Source organism: Muscardinus avellanarius (genome assembly GCF_963383645.1).
Source record: "Muscardinus avellanarius genome assembly, chromosome: 9".
Lineage (NCBI taxonomy): Eukaryota > Metazoa > Chordata > Mammalia > Rodentia > Gliridae > Muscardinus > Muscardinus avellanarius.
Window position 1 is genome coordinate 100,947,480 of NC_137795.1, and position 21,038 is coordinate 100,968,517.

General features: G+C 39.9%; 1 protein-coding gene across 1 annotated transcript in view; it reads left to right on the forward strand.

Annotated features, from left to right (window-relative positions):
- MGAM (maltase-glucoamylase) overlaps positions 1-21,038 on the forward strand; it is a gene marked incomplete at both ends in the record, with an annotated part of 169,693 nt that overhangs the window by 54,099 nt on the left and 94,556 nt on the right. The window contains 19 exons of the mRNA XM_080701254.1: positions 287-455; positions 766-862; positions 1,915-2,027; positions 3,103-3,228; positions 4,538-4,666; positions 4,885-4,995; positions 5,282-5,344; positions 6,795-6,929; positions 7,429-7,516; positions 8,894-9,032; positions 10,393-10,526; positions 10,640-10,674; positions 10,768-10,884; positions 11,375-11,523; positions 12,511-12,595; positions 13,390-13,446; positions 15,791-15,915; positions 18,735-18,823; positions 20,887-20,936. Of these exons, the coding sequence (XP_080557380.1) occupies positions 287-455; positions 766-862; positions 1,915-2,027; positions 3,103-3,228; positions 4,538-4,666; positions 4,885-4,995; positions 5,282-5,344; positions 6,795-6,929; positions 7,429-7,516; positions 8,894-9,032; positions 10,393-10,526; positions 10,640-10,674; positions 10,768-10,884; positions 11,375-11,523; positions 12,511-12,595; positions 13,390-13,446; positions 15,791-15,915; positions 18,735-18,823; positions 20,887-20,936 (2,011 nt within the window). The remainder of the gene's footprint in view (positions 1-286; positions 456-765; positions 863-1,914; positions 2,028-3,102; positions 3,229-4,537; positions 4,667-4,884; positions 4,996-5,281; positions 5,345-6,794; positions 6,930-7,428; positions 7,517-8,893; positions 9,033-10,392; positions 10,527-10,639; positions 10,675-10,767; positions 10,885-11,374; positions 11,524-12,510; positions 12,596-13,389; positions 13,447-15,790; positions 15,916-18,734; positions 18,824-20,886; positions 20,937-21,038) is intronic.

Consider the following 21,038-nt stretch of genomic DNA (forward strand, 5'->3'; position numbering starts at 1 on the left):
GGCTGCTGTGGAGTGGTAGCAGTTATGAAGTGACTAAATTTGGTATTAAGAAGGGAGCACTGGCGTGAGGAAGTGATAGAAGAATGAGGGCTGGCCCCTGGGCTGTAAGTGAGGAAATCTGTGGTTAATTTTAGTCAAGTTGAGGTTAAGTTAGGTTTGGGAGATAAATGGGTTCTGGGGGTGGAAGGAGAACCAAAGGTTCTGTTGTCCTTGGAAAGTCAGCTGTTTGAATCCCTAGGAAATGTAATTTTCTTTTTTAAATGGCCGCTTGTTTGTTGTGTTTCAGTTGGGACTCTCAGCTCCTTGGCTTCACCTTCAACGACATGTTCATCCGCATCTCCACCCGCCTTCCCTCCAAGTACCTCTATGGCTTTGGGGAAACTGAGCACACAGCCTTTCGGAGAGACTTGAACTGGCACACGTGGGGCATGTTTTCCAGGGACCAGCCCCCGGGGGTAAGGTCGGGGCACTGGGGACCTGCACCTCTGCCTCTCTCCACCCACTTCCTGGGCATGAAGTAAAAACTCCATGTTCTCCTTAGAATGCCACATTGTTCTAATAGTCAAGAGCCAGTCCTCTGCTCTTCTGTTTCTTATATTTCTAACTTATTTAGAAATAAGTTAGAAATATATATTTTCTAACTTATTAGACCCATTTTATATTTTCTAACTTATTAGACCCATCTTAGCAATGAAATTTTACTGAGTTTGTTCCTCAAGCACAATGTCTTCTAACCTCTTCCCACCTCTCTCTCGTGACCCTCAGTACAAGTTGAATTCCTATGGCGTCCACCCCTACTACCTGGGACTGGAGGAAGATGGCAGTGCCCATGGAATTCTCCTGCTGAACAGCAATGCCATGGGTAGGGTGATGCCAGCACTCTCATTATTTCAATGTACCAGTTGATCTTGAGTAACTTTAGAATGTGTTTGATGTAGCTGTGTCCTTGATTCAAAATTATCATATTGAGGACAATTTTTTCTTATGTTAATTTCAGTTTAGTAACATGTAATAACAAGATTTAACCCAACTTTTATTTTGGTAAAAATTACATAAGAGGATAGAAACTCTAAGTCCCGTATATCCTGGAGGCTGGCTAGTGGGAGCCAGCTATATAATTTGAATCCATGGGTCAGAGCTCTTACTTTTAAGATATGGAGCATAATGAAAATGTATATAGCACATAGGGAAGGGTTAGAAAATGAGGGGTTTGGCATTAAAATAAATAAGACAAAGAAGGTAATCAGAATAAGGTTTATACCTGAATTAATAGTATTTTACAAATGTTAGTTTCTTGGTTTTGACCGTGAATGAGGTTGTATTATATGTTGTGATTGAGCGATGCTATCTATAGCATGCCTAGAATCTCTCAGCATTCTTTGCAGCTATTTGTAAGTCTTACATTATTCTCATGTGGTGTGTGTGTGTGTGTGTGTGTGTGTGTGTGTGTGTGTGGTACTGGGGGTGGAACCCAGTGGCTTTTTTACCTCTGGCATATACTCCTAGAACTATTTTATATTTTATTTGGAAACGGTCTCACTAAGTTGCTGAGAGCCTCACTAAGTAGCTGAGGCTGGCTTCGAACCTGTGCGATCCTCCTGCCTCAGCCTCTCAAGCACTGGGAATACAAGTGTGCACCACCATGCCTAGCTTAAATTATTCTTAAATAAAATTTTAATAATGATTTAAAAAGAGTGGAATAACATGAGGTACAATAATGAAATAAGACATACCAATGGGAAAATACCCCAGAATGGGACCCCATAGCTTTTCATTTAACTTACTTAATTCTATGTGGTCATAGTACAGGATATATATAATACTTTAAAATAGAAAAGAGGGAAGGTTTGCATTTAGGCATTATACTTCATTTTGAAAGTTATGGTCTTGCTTGTGATGGTCCTATCTTTTCAGATGTGACTTTCCAGCCCATGCCTGCACTAACATACCGCACCACAGGGGGAATTCTGGACTTTTATGTGTTCTTGGGGCCAACTCCAGAGCTTGTCACTCAGCAATACACAGAGGTAGGAGGAAATTCATTTGGCTCTACTGTATTTGTACTATGAATACTTTGTTCTAAAACATATATTCATTAATATAACTATTAATAGATAACTGGGATTTATGTTTCTCAGAGACATATATATTATGAGGAACAATAAATTAATTCTAACAATCATTACATTTTTAATGTCTTTAATGATTGCAGGGTAGAAGTAGTCATGGAATCAGAGGTGTTGAAGCCAGTTGTGCTGGTGGTGATGCTGGAGACAGTGTTGGTAGTGCTGGTAGTAATGGCAGTGGTGTTGGTAGGAATAGCTATAGAGGTAATGACTGTCTTGGTGCTAATGATGTGGGTAGGGATGATTATAGTGAAGATGTGAGTGGTGATCACTGGGGAATGATGATGGGAGTATTGATGTTAGTGATGGGGCAAGGCTGAAAGTGAGGTGATAGTGTGGGTTGGTGGTGATGGTGGTTATAGTTATGGTGTGATGTGGTGAGTATGGTGGGGATGGTTTTGGTGATGGTGGGCCAAATGTGATGGAGGTGATGACAGTTACGACTGTGGGGTTGATGTTGGAGGTAATTGTTTGGGAATAACAGTAAAAGTGACAGTTGTTGTGGTGGGAAACACATAAACTTAATGTGACTTTGTATTGATCACTGCATTACAGGATTCTTTACATTTTTAACTTCTCACATCCTCACAAACATGGTGAGACAAGATAGATGTAGTGGAACACACCTGTAACCCCAGTACTTGGGAGGCGGAGACAGGATGATTCCAGGTTTGAGGACAGCCTGAGGCAGGGATGGATGGAGCCTGCATGCTAACACAGATGTTTAACCTCTGTTTTACCTTGGTTTTGTGCTCTTCAGCATAAGTTAGAATGCCTATAAGAATTAGAGCAAAATCAGTTTTTCCAGAATCCCAAGGGAAGGAGCTCTAGTCTTTCAGGAAGCTTTATCCAAACCATCTCAGGGATTCTGCATCTTCTCTTTCTCCTTGTATTTTAATTTACTGATGGTTTAGTTCAGAGCACTGGAAAAATACTCATATATATATTTCTAAGACTAATATGTTCTATTTTCCAGGTGATTGGTCGTCCTGTGTTGGTCCCTTATTGGGCCCTGGGGTTCCAGCTGTGTCGCTATGGATATGAGAATGACTCTGAGATCTCCAGCTTGTACGATGACATGGTGGCTGCCCAGATCCCCTATGTACGTCTCAGTTGCTGTATACTTGTTCTGTGACCTCCTAGCTACCCTAGGAATCTCCGTGTCTGGAATTTTGTGACATTCTGCACAGACTCAAAGTACTTTCTCATGTGATGTGACACTGAGCCTCAGTCTAACACAGTAATACAAGAGAGGGTCTTGCCCATCTGATGGTACTGGTGGTTCCAAGAGTCATAGTGAGGAGAGACAGGCTGACCCCAGGGCTCTTTCTGTTATGGCCAACGTCCTTCCATTTCATTTACATGACTTCAAGGCATTTATTTCATTTTATTTTATTTTAGGTACTGGAGGTGGAACCCAGGGGGTTGTCTACCTCTGGGCTATACTTCCAGACCTATTTTATATTTTATTTGGAAACAAGGTCTCACTAAGTTGCTGAGAGCCTCACTAAGTAGCTGAGGATAACCTGTGCAGTCCTCCTGTCTCAGTCTTCCAAGGTGTTTATTTTAAAAGTCCTCAGTTCTATGAGTATAAAAGGTCCCTCACACAGAAGTCTTGTTAACTAAAAAGATAAACCCAAAGCCAGTTAATATGTGTTGATATTTGATATGTCTTTGAAACTTCAAACATTTTAAGATTCAGAAGCACAATATTTTATCAATTCTAAGGTAACCACTCTCTGAATGTAGGGGTCCTGGGATGGGTTTTCAGAGAAACATATATATGGAAAGAAATTATATTTCACAAGAAAAAAGGTCCAATAATCAGAACCTATCCCATGGACCATTTAAATATTTAATTTATTTGCACAGTATTCTATTGTTTACATTAAAGAAATTTCATCATGTGATAACTTTTTGGTAAGAAAGCTGTGTCTGATTAATCCCTGTAATGTGTATTCCAAAGTCATTACATGTTGCTTTGTGTTATAGTATGTTTATAAGCTGCATTGTTTTAGGAGTGGAGAGTAAACATTTGTTTTTTCCTGAATTTAAACTGCTTATACTGGAGCCAACTTCCTGGTAGAGATAACTGTAATCATTGCATATATCGACAGTTTACAGAGCCCTTTCTCATCTTGTGTTCTTATTGATTTTTATAATAGCCTTTTTTGACAGGCATTATTACCTTATTTTTGCCAATATTGAATTTTCTATTTTATGAGTGAAAATGTGATAAATTAGGTGAATTTCTCAGGGTCCATACTAAAAAAAAAAAAAAAAAACAAGCTTAAACTACAAAGAGTCAACACATATCCATTTGCATTTATCATCAGTAGAGGAGGAGGATTTTCCTTGGGTCATGGGCTTCTCCCACCCGCAGCTCTCAGTGTCCTTTTTTTCTATCCTAGGATGTGCAGTACTCAGACATCGACTACATGGAGCGACAGCTGGACTTCACCCTCAGCCCCAAGTTTGCAGGATTGCCAGATCTCATCAAACGCATGAAGGATGATGGGATGCGGGTCATCCTCATTCTGGTGAGTCCTTATGGGAATGTGTGGAGTCTGTTAGGAGAATGAATGGGCTTTGGTGGGGTGAACACTTTGTACTATTTTTTTCTCCTACTTCTTGGGATTCCCAGCAACTCTACAGTCAGGTGAAAGCTAGGGACCTCTATCTAAGAAAGTTCTCTTTTTCTCTACTGCTTGACATTCTTGTCTTTGATTTTCCCGCCTGACTTGTGCTTTGATTTCAGGACCCGGCCATTTCTGGCAATGAGACCCAGCCCTATCCTGCCTTCACTCGGGGAGTGGAAGACGATGTCTTTATCAAATTTCCAAATAGTGAAGACATTGTCTGGGGAAAGGTATGATGGAGACGCTGATCCCTTAAACTTCCATCCTCAGAGGGGCCATTGTTAGTGATTGTGCATGTTGGTTTGGGCCTTTTCTATTTGGGCTCCGAGGTTGTGGTTTACTTTTTCAGTCAGTATTTGTTGAATCAGTTGAGGACTTTGTGGAATCCTTATTTTCTTATATCATTCCTACATGATAACCCAATTATTATTACCCATAGCACCATGATTTATAGTGTTAGGGAAAACTAAGGGACAATGCCAAGGGCATTGCTGTTGAACATTTTTGTCTCTGCAGGTTTGGCCTGATTACCCGGATATTGTGGTGAACGACTCTCTAGACTGGGACAGTCAAGTGGAGGTAAAGGGCCTTGTGTGTGTACTGGGTGAGGTGAGGGTTGTCAGGAAGGGATGGCCATATGGCACCATGTGGGACCTTCCATGGATGTAGGCAAGGCAAGGGAGAAGGAGAAAATGCATTGTCAGTTACTTTGCATACACTGCTCCTTACTTCCATTTGGGGTGTAGGTATTTCTACTTTTGAGATTTAAGAATGTGAAAGCTTAAATTACTTGTTAATGGTATAGGTGGCATAAAAGTGATTTCAAATGTAATACTGCCAGAAACTAAAGGACCATGGATGAAACTCTCCAGAGGAATGTTTTTTTTTTTATTTTCTGTATTAGTATCCTTCATTTTTTTTCTCTTGGATTTCCACATTAAATAACATCTCCAACTATTGTTTGTAGGGATTTGGCCTTTTATTCTGTGAATCTCTTTTTTTTTTTCTCTCATGGTACAGCTCCTCCTCTCCATCCTTACCCACATAAATCATGCCACCTACTTTCTCCCTTCCTGGGGTCTCTCAACTTTCCTTTTACCTCATATTTGTAGCATTAAGTTAAACAATTGCTCTCTTCTGGAAATATGTTCTTATTTTCAATAGATTCTTGAATAAATACATGTCTTCTTACTGATCCAGGAAGCCTTACCCCAATCCTCGGTTCAGAAAGCATACCTAAGGAACTCATGTAGCCTCTTTCCTCTGCTTTCGTTTATTGTGTCATACCTGTGTGCAGGACTTGGATCCACTTTTCATCTTAAGATAAATTCATTGCTTCTCTTGATTGAGGCACGATGAAAAGAAGAAACTGCAGCTTCCTCCCTACATCCTCTCACTTCCCTTATGCTTGTTTCCACCTGTCAGATGTCTGGTCTTTCCAGCTTCAGTCTCTCCTGGTCCTGCATTGTCTCAGGAGTGTTGAGGAGGTGGCAGAGTAAATGTTGAGGGTTCTGGCACCTCAGACATGACACAGTGACTTCAAGGTGATTATTGTCCCACTCAGGAGGTTATGAATAGAAAAGAGTGGACTTTTTCCAAGTCTCGAAAAAGCTCAATTTGTATTTATATACTTTCTTTCTTTCTTTTTTTTTGGTGGTATTGGGGTTCCTGGAAACCCTTATAACTCTGGGCTACACTCCCAGACACCTATTTTTTATATTTTTATTTGGAAACAGGGTCTCTTAAGCCAGCACAGCTGGCTTTGAACCTGCACGATCCTCCTGTCTCCGCCTCCCAAGCGCGGGGATTACAAGCGTGCGCCACCACTCCCAGTGTTTATATACGTTTAAATCACTGTTCTCATAATAATCCAGGAACTCCAAGAACAATATATAGGCTCTGTTCAGACAAGCCATCCCTATTTACCATGATTTAAAACAAAGCTTTGTATGGGTTATGTTCTTAGAATATTCCTGTTTGCTTTCTAATGTATTCATTTGGGACAAGTAACTATATTTTATTTTTACAGCAATACCGAGCTTATGTGGCCTTCCCAGACTTTTTCCGTACTTCAACTGCCACGTGGTGGAAGAGAGAGATTGAAGAACTATACACCAATCCACAGAATCCAGAGAAGAGCTTGAATTTTGACGGCATGTGGATTGTAAGCGTGTGTGCATGTCTGTGTGAATGTGGCTAGATGTGTATATCTTTGTATGTCTTAACATATAGATCACTGACCTTTCCTCAAGAGGATAATAATAATTCAAGAATTACATGCACCTAACTGTACTTCCTTTAAGGAGAAGTGGTACAACCCTGATATCTCTCATCCTCTATACCTTACTTAACATTTATGCTCTCAAACTTCAGAATCATTACTAGGAATTCTTTGGAATTTTGCTTGCCCTTTGGCAGAATTTTTTTTAACCCTTTATCTAGTCATCGTGTTGAGGTAAACTGAGCTTCCCAGTCAGTTCTCACCAGGATTTGACTAACTTCCCTGTACAATTATCTACAGGGATTACTAAATGTCAAATAAATGTTTAAATTTGTTTTTTAGAAAAATATTATACATTCTACTTTATTCACTACATCCGCATCTCTGAATCGACAGAATGTAATTATAAAAAATAAGCTATATCTGTATTTGACATTTCTAGGATATGAACGAACCATCGAGCTTTGTGAATGGGGCAGTGTCTCCAGGATGCAGAGAATCTTCTCTGAACCGTCCTCCCTACATGCCACGTAAGGACCCTTAGCCTCCTTCACCTGCAAAGCCATAGCTGGAAAGAAAATACCCTTGCCAGAGCCCAGAAGCCAGAGGATTACCCTGCACATTCAGATCACAGTGTCTTTAGTTTTGCTTACTGGGACCCAGAAAAAAAAGTACATCAAGTACTTTACCAACTGGGTGTGTGCAAGTCATTGTACCTCTTAGGTGAATTTTTGAATTTGTCCAGAAGTACTTGTGTTAGTCTGTTTTCCGTAGCTTTCACAAGAAATCTGATATATACAATATATAACATAAAGGAGAGAAGATTTATATTGGCCGAGTTTCAGAGCTCTAATCCCTGCACAGTTGGCCCTAGTATTTCTGTGCCTGAGTTGAGGCCAGTAATGATGGTGTGGGGTTGTGTGGTGGAGGGCACTGTTTACCTTATGGCATCTTGGAGGAAGAAAGAGGGTAATAGAGAAAGAGGGCAGGGCAAACATAAGGGTGAAAGGCCCAGTGACCAACTTCCTCCATTTTGGTTCTTTCTCTAAATCTCATTCATCTTCCAATATACCGCTCACCTCTGAATTCTTCAATGGATTATTCCATTGATGATGTGAGAGTCCTTGTAATCCAATAACTTCCCATCCCTGTTACTTTAGGAACAAGTCTTTAATACATGAGGTTTGGAGGACTTTCAAGATCTGAACCATAATAGCTCTTAATAGTGGTGATGTCCTCCAAAGGCTTCCAAGAGTTGGATTTTTATAGTTTTAAGGTTTATTTTAATTAATGCACAGGAAACTTTTTAGAATCCAAGTAAGTAAAGTAGAGGCTTCTTTTTGTAAGGGCTCAGATAGAATTTGTATTTGTGCTTGCATTTATATCTTGGCTCCAGATAATTTCTTCTGAGTAGTTTGAACTTCCAAAGATTATGAGATGAATCCAGATGTTAGTGTTCTAAAGTATAGAGGCAGGCAACCTCATTTTACTGTGATTATTAGAATTACAGGATAATTCTAATAATTTGCACAATTAACCTCTAGTTCATAGTCTGATAACCCTGTCTTCTTCCCCACACCATGGTTTTCTTCCATGAATTCAATGTTGAAAACCAATGTATTAAATTTTGAAAACTCTCAAAGAGCACTCTTTTACTTATCCTAGAGTCAAGGAGGGTCCAGGCTGAGGTGGATTCAGTCTTTTAAAATATTTATTTATTTCTGTAATTTTTTATTGGTACATTGTAGTCAGATATCTTAATGGAGTACAAGATAGAGGTACACATGCACACATCACTCATTTAGCCTTTAAGTCAGTCTTAAAATAAATCTCTCCCTTTGAGAGATATCAGGGACAAAAAAACACCAGGAGGGGCTAGTTTTCTCACTTGTCCATCTTCTCCCCAGATCTGGTATCCAGGGACCGGGGCCTGAGCAGCATGACCCTGTGCATGGAGGGCGAGCAGATCCTGCCAGACGGCTCCCGCGTGAGGCACTATGATGTGCACAGCCTGTACGGCTGGTCCCAGACCAGACCCACCTACGAGTGAGTCTTTGTTCCCATTCTCCACTTGGCACGAGCTCTGAGGCAGCCAGTGTTGAGGGGAGCTTCCCTGCTTTGCCTTTCATTCCTTAATCTCAGAGTTAAGAAGCATTTAATTTCAACTATATAAAAACTTATTTATTGAACAAATACCTATTTGCTTAATTATAAGAAATACTTAGCCAGGCATGGTGGCGCATGCTCGTAATCCCTGCACTTGGGAGGCGGAGGTTCGTGCAGGTTCGAAGCCAGCCGCGCTGACTTAAGAGACCCTGTTTCCAAATAAAAAAGAAGTATAAAGTAGGTCTGGGAGTGTAGCCCGGAGGTAGACAGGCTTCCAGGAACCCCAGTACCACCAAAAAAAATACTTATTATTTATTAGAAAATATAAATTTTTATTTATTAAGCAAATACTACTTGAACCAGAGCTTGTTTTTATAATTGCAAGACAGATTCAAATAAGGCTTGGTCCATAATTGGCAAATTAATAGTTCTGTTCTGGATAACCAAATGTGGGCCCTCACACAATTCAGCTGGTGTTGCAATATCATTAGTTAGAAGAGGCAAAAGGAACAGATGAATGGATAAAGAAAAAAATATAGTATATACACAATGGAGTTGTACCTGGCAATGAGGTACAAAATTATGTCATATGGAGGAAAATGAATGGAAGGAAAGGATCTCATTTTAAGTTAGACCAGCCAGATGCATATAAATCGGGTACATGTTTCCTCTCAAATGTGGAAGCTAGAGAGAAAATAAGAAAAGGGACCTCATGAAAGTGTTGAGAGAGACCAGTAGAGTAGTGGAAGGAGTGGGAGGATCGAGAAGGAGACGGGAAAAAGGAAACTTGGAGGAGGAAGCATCATATAATGTTATGTACAGAAATTAATGTATCACCATCAAACTCACTAGCATACATGGGTAGAGAGAGAGGGATAGGGAAGAAAGGGTAGAGACACATCAAATGATCAGCGCATTCATAATATATCACTGTGACTTTAACTTCATAGATAATTACAATGCGCCAAATAATAAAATAGAGGCAAGGAAAACCAAGGGCTAAGCACCTCTCCTTTACATCAAAAGTGGATCATAAGTAGCAAGATTTACGTGATTTTTTTTTTTTTTGAGACAAGTGAGTCTCCAACATGGCGAAGTTCTGTAGAATACACCATTTAATGCAATTCTGTGGTTCTTATCACCGTCAGTCAGAGGGGCCCTCCCTATACTTGAATTTCCCTATATTTCCTTCCAGTCACACAGCAGATATTTTCTCACCATAGCCCATCTCAAGAGCTCTTGAAGGGGAAGCCTTTCTCCCCTGCCCTGTCCTCCATTCACCTGTGTGTCCCCTCCTCAGAGCCGTGCAGGAGGTGACAGGAGAGCGAGGGGTGGTCATCACGCGCTCCACCTTCCCCTCTTCTGGCCGCTGGGCAGGACACTGGCTGGGAGACAACACGGCCGCCTGGGACCAGCTGAAGAAATCCATCATTGGTGTGTGGGCTTGTTCCTGGGCCTGTGCTGGCAGGGAGGGAGTCGGGTCCCTGGGAAGGAGGGAGGAGGAGGCAGGGCGAGGCCTCTCCTGACCAGTGTGGTTCTCATTGCAGGCATGATGGAGTTCAGCCTCTTCGGCATATCCTACGTAAGTGTCCTTTGAGTTACTCCTAAGCACCAGGAAGAAGGTGAAGTCTTACAGAAGTTATCTTCAGGGTCATTTTATTTTCTCTTGTTTCAGACGGGAGCAGATATCTGTGGGTTCTTCCTGGATGCTGAATATGAGATGTGTGCTCGCTGGATGCAACTGGGAGCCTTCTACCCCTTCTCCAGGAACCACAACACCATCGGGACCAAGGTAAGTCCTCTACTCCTACCTCTCATGTTTTATGCTGCTTGAAATGCAGCCTCCATATTGAGCTGGACTTTGTGATACCTGTCTTTCTTGGAAAATATTCAAAATTGCTAACTTGTCCTTTTAATGAACCATATTCTGTAGTATGATAGATCATCGTTTTTTTGTTTGATTTATTTATTTATTTTAGGTGGTACTGGGGTACCACCTAAAATAAATAAATAGAAGTGTGTGCCACCACGCCTGGCATGATAATTGGTTTCCTTTTTTTAATGAGAATTGTTGCAAATTTATCCAAAGAAGAATGTCATTTGGGGAGATTTTTTTTTGCTTTCTTGTCATGGATTCATAGATCTCTGCCTGTTTATTAGAAATAGAGTATCATCTATAATTATCATTTGTTTTGCTGTGCCTGCTCCATATGACATAAGCTTTCTTGACTTCCTTCTATCCCCTAGAGTGGGTTCTGAACACACCTGCTTTTTTCTTTTAGAGACAAGATCCTGTGTCCTGGGACGCTGCCTTTGTGAATATTTCCAAAAGTGTGATAGAGACCAGATACACCCTGCTGCCATATCTCTACACGCTAATGTACAAGGCCCACGCAGAGGGCGTCACCGTGGTGAGGCCTCTCCTCCATGAGTGAGTGTCCAGCTGGGATGCCATTGGCTGCTGGGTAGTTCATTTCATCCCCAGGGTGGCAGTTGATGCAAACAACTCTTCCCAAGAAAGGCATGTCCTGGGCTCCATTGACAGGCACACTGCTAAAGATGCCGTTCGTCAGTGGGGATTTCAGCCACTAGTGCATCAAATGTTATCTCACCAAAGCCAGGTGCCAGGGTAGTCTTTGCTTTCCTTGCAGGGGCCATACTTTATTATACCTTTTAGCATAATATTATATGTTCCACATGCCTCTGATGAAATGCCAACTATTGAATGGATTTTTTTTTCTTGGTGGTTGGGGATGGAACCCAGGGGCCTTTTACCTTCAGGCTACATCCCTGACCTATTTTATATTTTATTTGGAAACAGGATCTCACTAAGTTACTGAGAGCCTCACTATGTAGCTGAGGCTGGCTTTGAACCTGGGTGATTCTCCTGTCTTAGTCTCCCAAGTACTGGGATTACAAGTGTACACCACCACACCCAGCTGGTGGTTTTTTTTCAAATGATAAAACATGCCTTAATTTTATTTTCTTTTGCCATGCAAAGATGTTCCTATCTTTTGTAGATGTTTGTTTATGTGGATTCAAGCCAAAAAGAGTTCAGGGTACCTAAGAAACTATTTCAGGAAGAGATATTAGAGATTATACCATCCTTGAATTTAAAATATGCTCATGTGGAACAATGAGAAGATACGTATTTTAGCTGAGATGATATTTTAACCATTTGAGCTGCTTGTCATGTAGAATGTGGAGTCCTATTTGTACCTGATCATGCAACTTGGAGCTTTTATCTCTTCTTCCAAACTACAATACTTTTGATAACAGGATTGAATCTTTGATCTAATGAGGGAAAATCTAAGGATGCTACAAGAGGCTGTTGACTTGCATCATAACACTGTTTCTTCTGGGCCATGGCTGTGTCTTATTTGGGATCTGTTTGTGACCTCTTCCTTTTCCTTCCCAGGTTTGTTTCAGATCCAGTGACCTGGGAAATAGATGAACAGTTCCTTCTGGGTCCAGCCCTACTGGTCAGCCCTGTCCTGCAGCCTGTGAGTATGGAGGCCACTGATGGATGGAGGGCCCACTCTGGTGGAGAACAAGACAGGATGAGGAAACTTCTAAGTAGGAATCCCACACATAGATTCTTATTTCACCTTTGACTCATTCTTTTTCAGAGCAGAAATCTATCACTTGTGATTCTCGTCTTGGCTTCCTCTTCTTTAACATCCACCAAACTATACTGTGATTCTTCAATCAGGAAGAATTGTACCACATGTCATACATTTGTGGATATAATCATTTATCTATCAATAAGCTATTTGGTTGCTGCTGTAGTATGAAAATCATGCAATCCTTGTGTCATGTTAAAACAAAACTTTCATAACAATTGTTTGTAGCCCTGTTTGTTATTATTTTGCTATGTCTCATGCTTCCTCCTAGAAGTAGGCCCTCCAGTGGCAAGAGCCATTTCTCTATTATTTGTGTGGACATTTAAGATTTTGGTTACATACCAAGAAATCATATCTTCCTTAAAATCTATTGTGGGTCCCACCTCCATGGATCCTTTTAGAGTGGAGTGCAGTACCTGTAGATGCCAATGTAGTCTTTGTCCTTGACATACTGGTTCCCAGAGGGTATTATGGAAGCCCTTTATTTGAATAGTGAAACTCTCTGTTTGAGAAGGGAGAAGAGAAGAAGGCTTCCCCAGCATTTCTGATAACTTAAGAGTTAAGCAAGTGGGTCGAAGTCCATTACTATCAGTTCACCCTTTCCTATGAGAATCATTTAGTCTGTCCTGGATCCCAGTGCACAGGTCTCATACCTTATTTATATTTAATTTCAGAATGTCAGAAATGTAACTGCCTATTTCCCTGGAGCCCATTGGTATGATTACTACACGGTAAGATTTTCTTAATGTTTATACAGCCTGAGATATGGTTGAATATAAAACCCTTACATGGGAGAGACCTCAAGCCAAGTGCTGCTTGGAATCCTGCTGCTGTGTCCTGACAAGTAACTTTAAGCCTTGGGTACTCTGTTTCTCACTTCCACATGGGGTAGGGACATAGTCAAGAATGTTTTATGAAATAGCATACAGTGGCTTGGTTTATTCTTAGGGTGGCCAATAGTAGTATTTGGTATGGGCTTTATCTCTTGCCCCAGGACTTTCTGGACAGACAATAGTTAACATTTTTTTAGCCTAGTATTGGTCCTGATTCTCTAGAGTTCACTTATTAATGTTGATCTAGTATTCACCTGGACTTAAGCCAAGCTAGGGAAGAGCTTAAGGCACAGGATCAGGGCGGCACTGCACTGAAAGGCTGACCTACATTTATATTGCCATGAGTATGAGGACCTCCTTCACAATGCACCCTTGGCACCTTGCAGCCTCCTAGAGCCTCTGCATTGTCAGGCTTGCAATCACTTTATTGAATTTAGCCTGCTGGAATCTGGAAACAATTCTATATGGTTTCACCTTGCAATAAGAATTTTATACTTGTTTTAATGAATGCTATTCATTAAATATTTTAAAGTAATTTTAAATATTTTAAATATTTAAAAAGATATTTTAAAGTAATTTTATCTCCCACATTTAAAAACAAGTATGAAGAAGAATAAAGAAATAACACTTGGAATGGCTTATTTTTTATCTTTGTTAATAAATGATAGCTTAGTTGAGGAAGAAGTGGGATATGAAACCATGAAAGAAAGTAAATGTTGATGAAAACCATTTAGGGAAATTTAACAGTTTAGTACTTAATTAAAACTAATATCATATGGTTGAAATTAATGAAGAAATAGCTCCTTAATTAATTTTCACATGTTATGTGTATCGATCCTCTCTTTTATTATACATATTGGTAAAATATGCCTTACAAAGGCTAGAGAGGGAAAGAAAAAGAAAGAAAATAGACTTTATAGCTGGATGTGGTCTCACACACTTTAATCCCAGTACTTGGGAGGCTAAGACAGGAGGATCACAGTTTTGGGGCTAGCCATAGCTATTTATTGAGGACTCTGCAACTAGTAAAACCATATTTCAAAAATAAAGAATAAAAAATATGGCTGCGGGTGTGGCTTGGAGATAGAATGCCTCTGGTTTCTATAACCAGTTCTGCAAAAAAACTTATGAAAATTATCAGGGACAGTAGAATTATGGAAGACTGCCAAGGGATGGAGGAGGAGAGGGAAAAAAGATGCTGAAATAAACAGAACAAATAATGTTACCTGCATATAAGAATGTAACACTATGAATCTCAGTATCATGTATAGCTACAATGCACCAGAAAAATGCAAAAAAATGCTCCACAGGCAAATCTGGATGTCACCTATTTTTTTAAAGAGTGGAACATTTATTTAAAGTATGGAACATAGCCATACACATCTACTCACTTGTTCTCAATAATAACTTCTCCTTACCTCTAAAGAATTGGTCCTCAGTTGGGGGCATGTTGTCTGCAGGGGGACATTTGTCAATGTGTGGAGACATTTGTCATGGATACAGTGGAGTGGGGAGGGAGGGGTGCTACTTGGATCTGGGGGTGGACACTGAGGCACTGAGGATGCTGCCACACATCAAATAGCACAGGCCAGTCCACAACAATGAGTTCTCTCGCCCCAAATATCAGTAGGACCAAATGGCAGTGAGAAGCCAAAGTTGTACTTGAAAAACGTGGACAGGCGTTCCCTTAGGATTTGAGGTTTCTGACGGAGGTGAGAGATCACCTTCACACATGAGGCAAGAGCAAGATGTCAGACACAAAGGCAGACATACTATGCCGAAGTTAGGGCATGGAAAGTCAGTCCCCTTGTTTTCTTCTGTGCAATAGGAGTGAAGTAGGTAGGGGCGGGTGTGGGACAGAGAGGGGTTAGAGACTTGGTGAAAGAGAAGGTCTAGAAATGTCAAAGTGGAGAGTGAGTCCGCAAACAAGAAGTGTGTGTGTAGCACTCCTCTCGCAGTGCTCTGTGACATAGGACCAGGTTGTGCAGTGGGCTGGGCTCCGAGCCATGAACCTAAGATTCTGTGTCCTATGGAACATCTACCCATCCAGGGACCATCACAAGGCATTATAGCAGCAAAGCAAGGTGAACACAGCAGCTGGGGATCGAGAGCGTGCAATGACAGGTGTGTGCTGAATAGGGACAGACAGGTGGCAAGTCCAGAGAGGCAGGTGAGACGTCTTCCAAGATGCCTCAGGGAGGTGTGTCCCCTCCCTCATTTCCTCCTTTCCTTCTGCCCACAGGGTGTGGATATCAATGCAAGAGGGCAGTGGAGGGAGTTGCCGGCCCCTCTTGAGCACATAAATCTTCATGTCCGTGGTGGCCACATCCTGCCCTTGCAGGAGCCTGCTCTGAACACACGCTTGAGGTGAGTGATGGACTGGGGCTTTGATTTGCAAACTGGCCTGTTCATTCATCTGTATGTAGTGTCACATCGTCCTCAAGCATCAGCTGAGTATTTTGTTTCCTTTCTTTTCTTTCTTGTGATGAAAGTTTTCTCATATGGGGATCATTTCTGTACCACAGATGTAGAACAGAAGATGCTAAAGCAACCTGGGTGTGGGGCAGAAGAATGTGGCTGTGTGTTGGGGGTTCATTGTCTCTGTTTTTAGTTCACACTTTCCTCTTCTCAAGATGCTATTAATCCAGAGCACACCAAGATGGGTTTTGAAAGTCCTTATCAAATACCAGTTTTCTCAAAGCCTCTGGATTTCTCTATACACACTGACTACTGGCATGATCAGCCTTCCTAGTTTGCCAAGAGCTGCTACTTGTTTAGCACTGAACATTTCATGAGTTCAAAATACTCAACTATGGTCAGTTCAGATCATCCAATCTCCCTTCCTGTCTCGGCCTGTTTATGCTGCTCAGCCTCTGCCTGCTCATTGTCACTTCTAGCTGGATTCACTGCTCACCTTTCTTTAACCCCTGTTTGCCATTCTTTTTCTTTCATAAAGCCATTTCTTTCTGTGATTCAGAACTGGATTAAGAAAACTTTCTCCTCCTGTTCATATCAAGTCTCTCCATGTTGCTAATTTTCTCTTTATACTTCTTTGAATCGTATAGACTCCACCACTCTAAGGAGGGATGCATTTCCATCTTTGTGTTTCTGAAAGTCTACTTGTTTTTATAATGTGGCTGCTTTTAGTTGCTTTAAACCTGTATTTCCTTTGACCCTCTCTTAGTTACTTTTTTAAATTATTGGCTTTATATGAAAAAAAATTTCAAAATCTAGTAACAACTGGTTTCCTTTTCTTGTAACCACCTTTTAGGCTGTTCTGCACACTGACACCACAATTTTCTTTCCAAAACAAATATTTTAGCTGGTTTCCATGCTTGACATCTGAACATTTATAATTAGGGTGGTCAAGGCCCAACACAATCTGGTTCCAAGTTCAAATTAACAAACGTATCCCCAGGTATATCTTGATATAGGTATAGATCAGCCAGCTCCCCCAAACACATGATACTCCCCAAATATAACCATCCTTTTTGCTCTATTTAAATTTCTTTATTTATTGCCCTTTCCAGCAGATCCAAGGCCTCCAGCATTCTTAGACCTATGCCTTACCACTGACCTATACAGAACCCTGGGCCTCTGTTGCTTCTTCATAATCCAGGTTCTACTTAGACTTCATCTGCATGAAGTCTCCAGATTTCCAGAGAGAGTACTGCCTCAAAATTCCTGGACAGTTTAAAATATGGTTTTGTTTCTTTGCAGTTTTTCTCTTTCTTCATGAATATTGTTAAACATTTCAATCATAGTTATTTCATGCTCTCTCTGAAAATTCTGTTATCCAAAGTACTTAGTGGAATATGACTCTATGATGAGCTATTTCTGCTATTTCCAGCTGACTTATTATCTTGTATGTTTACTGGTGTATTGTTTTTCAAATGCGGTGATGTTAAGGACCCAGACAGGTGCCTCCCTCCTCCAGAAGTGATTTGCCTTCTCTTTGGTTGGAGCCATTTGGACTGCTTCCAACTTAGTGTCCCGTTAGCTCTTTCCAAGAATTCTGGCTTCCCATGGGAGTGGGAGGTTCCGTGTATTTATCTTGGACCACCAAATTTAGTGGCTCAGATTGAGCCTCAATATGCATTTGCTCAGGGAATTTAAAGCTTTTGCTTTTACTAGGCATGCTTTTGATTTTAGCTCACTGTTTTGTTTTCCTGTTGCCATTTTGGAATCTTAGACATACTGTTTATTTTCTTGGAAGCATGTTTTTAAGTAGGAGTGTGTGTTGTGATATATCTCAAAGCAAGTATTCTTTCAGTGGGTGGATCCCCAGAATATCCAGTTCACCATCATTCTGGACTCATGTAGGGTCTCTACTTTTGTGTCACTTTTCATATCCTGCTTTGATGGTGAATGTGTCTCAATTTTCTTATAACATGGAAAGTCATAGAGGCTAGGAAGTGGAAGGGGGTTTATTAATTTTTTTATTCCTGGATTACAGAAAAATGGCAGCTTAGTGCATGTCCTCAGTGAAAGCCTGAAATGTGGTTGATCACTGAACCTGATTTATGTAGTGGAGACAGAACTGATCATGGGACCTATGTAGGAAATATAAGGAAGAGAGGACCTGGGAGAAAGTCCAGGGGAGTGATGAATTGTGGAGATCTCCAGTGAAATGCCTTCTTCTTTGACTCTGTTCATACTTCCGTCTCTTTTATCATCTTCTTAAGTATTATCTTTTATTTTTTCTTCTTAGTTATAAAGCAGATAATTAAACAATTATTAAAAATAAGTTATCAAACAAGGAACGCTGCCATTATACAGACAGAGCTCAATGTATCATTTTACTTTGAGTAAAGCCAGTCCTCTGGCAGGGACACGTGTGTCTAGCCCACAGCTGTTGCCTCTTCTCCTGGTGGCTTCATCTCAGCAGTGACTTGGCTGCACCTTTATTGTCTAGGATATCTTTATCTTCTAGTAATTGAAATCCCAAATAAAAGTTATAGCTAATGCATTTATTGGTGCTATTATTGCATTCTTATCCTTAAATTATTGCCTCCTGTGATGTTATTGCTACCTGAGAATGAAGCAACTGGAAATCATGACCTTGTGTCTGAAGGAAAACAGAGGGATGCTAGAAACTTTTCCCACTTAAAACTCTGTAGAAACCTTTGGCAAGATTATTTGAGCCCTGTCACTTAGTAGCTTCTATAACTCTTCTTTTCCCACAGTCGACAGAACCCTCTTGGTCTCATCATTGCCTTTGATGAGAACAATGAAGCTACAGGCGAACTTTTCTGGGACGATGGGCAAAGTATCGGTGAGTATAGTTATGAGAATGTTACTATCTCAAACCTGTGTTTTTGATTGATGGTCTTTTACAGTGGCTCGTCATTCAGCTTTGAGGGAAAACTCACCAGGTACAGTAGCAAAAGTGACTTGAGAGTAGGAAAATTTTGTTTCTGCTCCCACACCTGGAAGGGAACTCTGTCTCTATCTCTTAGAATTCTCTCATTGGCCAGCCATCTGTGATAGGCTCTCATTTTCTTTCCAATGGGCATTAGAATAGGGACATTCAAGACATTTCTTATAGTCATCTGTGTGTAAATATCTTTCTTCAAAATAGGTATAAATCAATATTGCTGATATGAAAAATATACAATTTAGTTTTGAATATACATATCTAGTGTGTATACATCTAGCTGTGCTTTTTGCATATTTCTTTGGCCTCTGGTAATAACAGTTCTTGGGATTCAAGCTTAGAGGTAGACTCCTATGAGGTAGAGACTTAGAAATAATTGGAAGTGAATCTTTACAAGTTGTGGTAGGAAGAACAATAATTAATTGCTTAGTCTTAGAGTCTCTTTTCATAATCTTCTTATTCTCAAATCAAATATTTTAAAAGATTTTTAATATTTATTTTATTTAAGAGTATTTAAACAACTAGTAAGGTTGAACATATTGAAGGTGAACTATTTATACATTTAAATTTGCAATGCCTACCATAGTCAAGTTATTTAGACATATCCAGTACTGTGCATGCTATACATAAGCTCCCCAGAACTTGTTCGCATAATTCAACCTTTGTAACTTTCTGCCAGCATTGTCCTATTTCCACCACTCTCCTTTTCATGGCAACCACTGTTATACCCAGTGGTCTTTTTTCAGTGTTTGTTTTGAAACAAGATCTTGCTAGGTTGCTGAGAGCTAAGTTGCTATGGTTGGTCGTGAATCTGTGATTCTCCTGTCTTAGACACCCAAATACTGGGAGTACAGTTTTGTGTCACTATGCCTGGCTTAGTTATTTCATTTAGTATAATATGCTGGTGCAGATTAATCCAAGTCCACACAAATTTCTATATTTTTTATGACTGATATACATGTATATATATATATATATATATATATATATATATATATATATACACATGTGTGTGCTTGTTGTAAAAAATGGGTTAAAGAATTAAAGTTAAGGGTTAAAATTGTAAGAATTCTTTTAAAAAGCCTTGAGTTAAAGTTCTTTGCCAATGGTCTTGACAGTGTTTTTTTGGGTAAGACACCCAAGCACACTTCACAGAAGTAAACAGTAAATAATTGGGACCACTTCAAAATATAAAGCTTTTGCATAGCTAAAGAAACAATCAACCAAATGAAAAGGGAGGCAGAATTTGAGAAAGAATGTGCAAATCTCATATTTGATAAGGATACTAATATAAAGAATATTTTGAGGAAAACTTGCATTTCAATAATAAGAGAATAAATGACTTGATATTAAAAGTGATTACAGAGTCTTAGCAGAAGTGTTTTTCCAAAGAAAACATACAACTGGTCAATCAGTATATGAAAAAATCTTGATTATCATTAATTAGCTGAGAAATGCAAATAATAAATTAGAACACTATATCATCTTTGCAGCTGTTATGATGTTTACTATGAAAAAGATAAAAGGTAACAAATGTTGATGAGGGTATGGGAAAATTGGAACAAACTAAAGTACACTATGTTGGAAAGTAATGGGTATCACTATTATGGTATACAGTATAGAGTTCCTCAAAATATTGAAAAAGGGACTCCTAAATGATCCAGAAGACTCATTTCTGTCTATATTAAAATAAAGAAACCCCAAAATCTATATGTAAACTACATTTTCATTCTGATGTTCATTGCAGCATTGTTCCAAATGGCCAAGATATAGAGACAACCTAAGTGTCCACTGATAGATAGATGGATAAAGAAGTATTAGTATATAGACATAATGAAATATTCTATCAAAAATAAAGAAATGCTACAACTTGCAAAAGAGTTAGCCTTAAGCAGAGGTAGATGAATTCATTTCTTCTGTGGTAGGCAGGCCCGTCTGACTTGTCATTCTTCCACTTTCAGAGACTGTGGCCAATAATGTTTATCTTTTGTGTGAGTTTACTGCCAGCCAAGTGAGTACCCTATGTGTATGACTCTGCGGTGTGGCCTTTTGTCTCACTGTTTGTGCATTTGTGTTTGTGTGTCGAGGAGATTGGTTGATTTGCATTAATGCC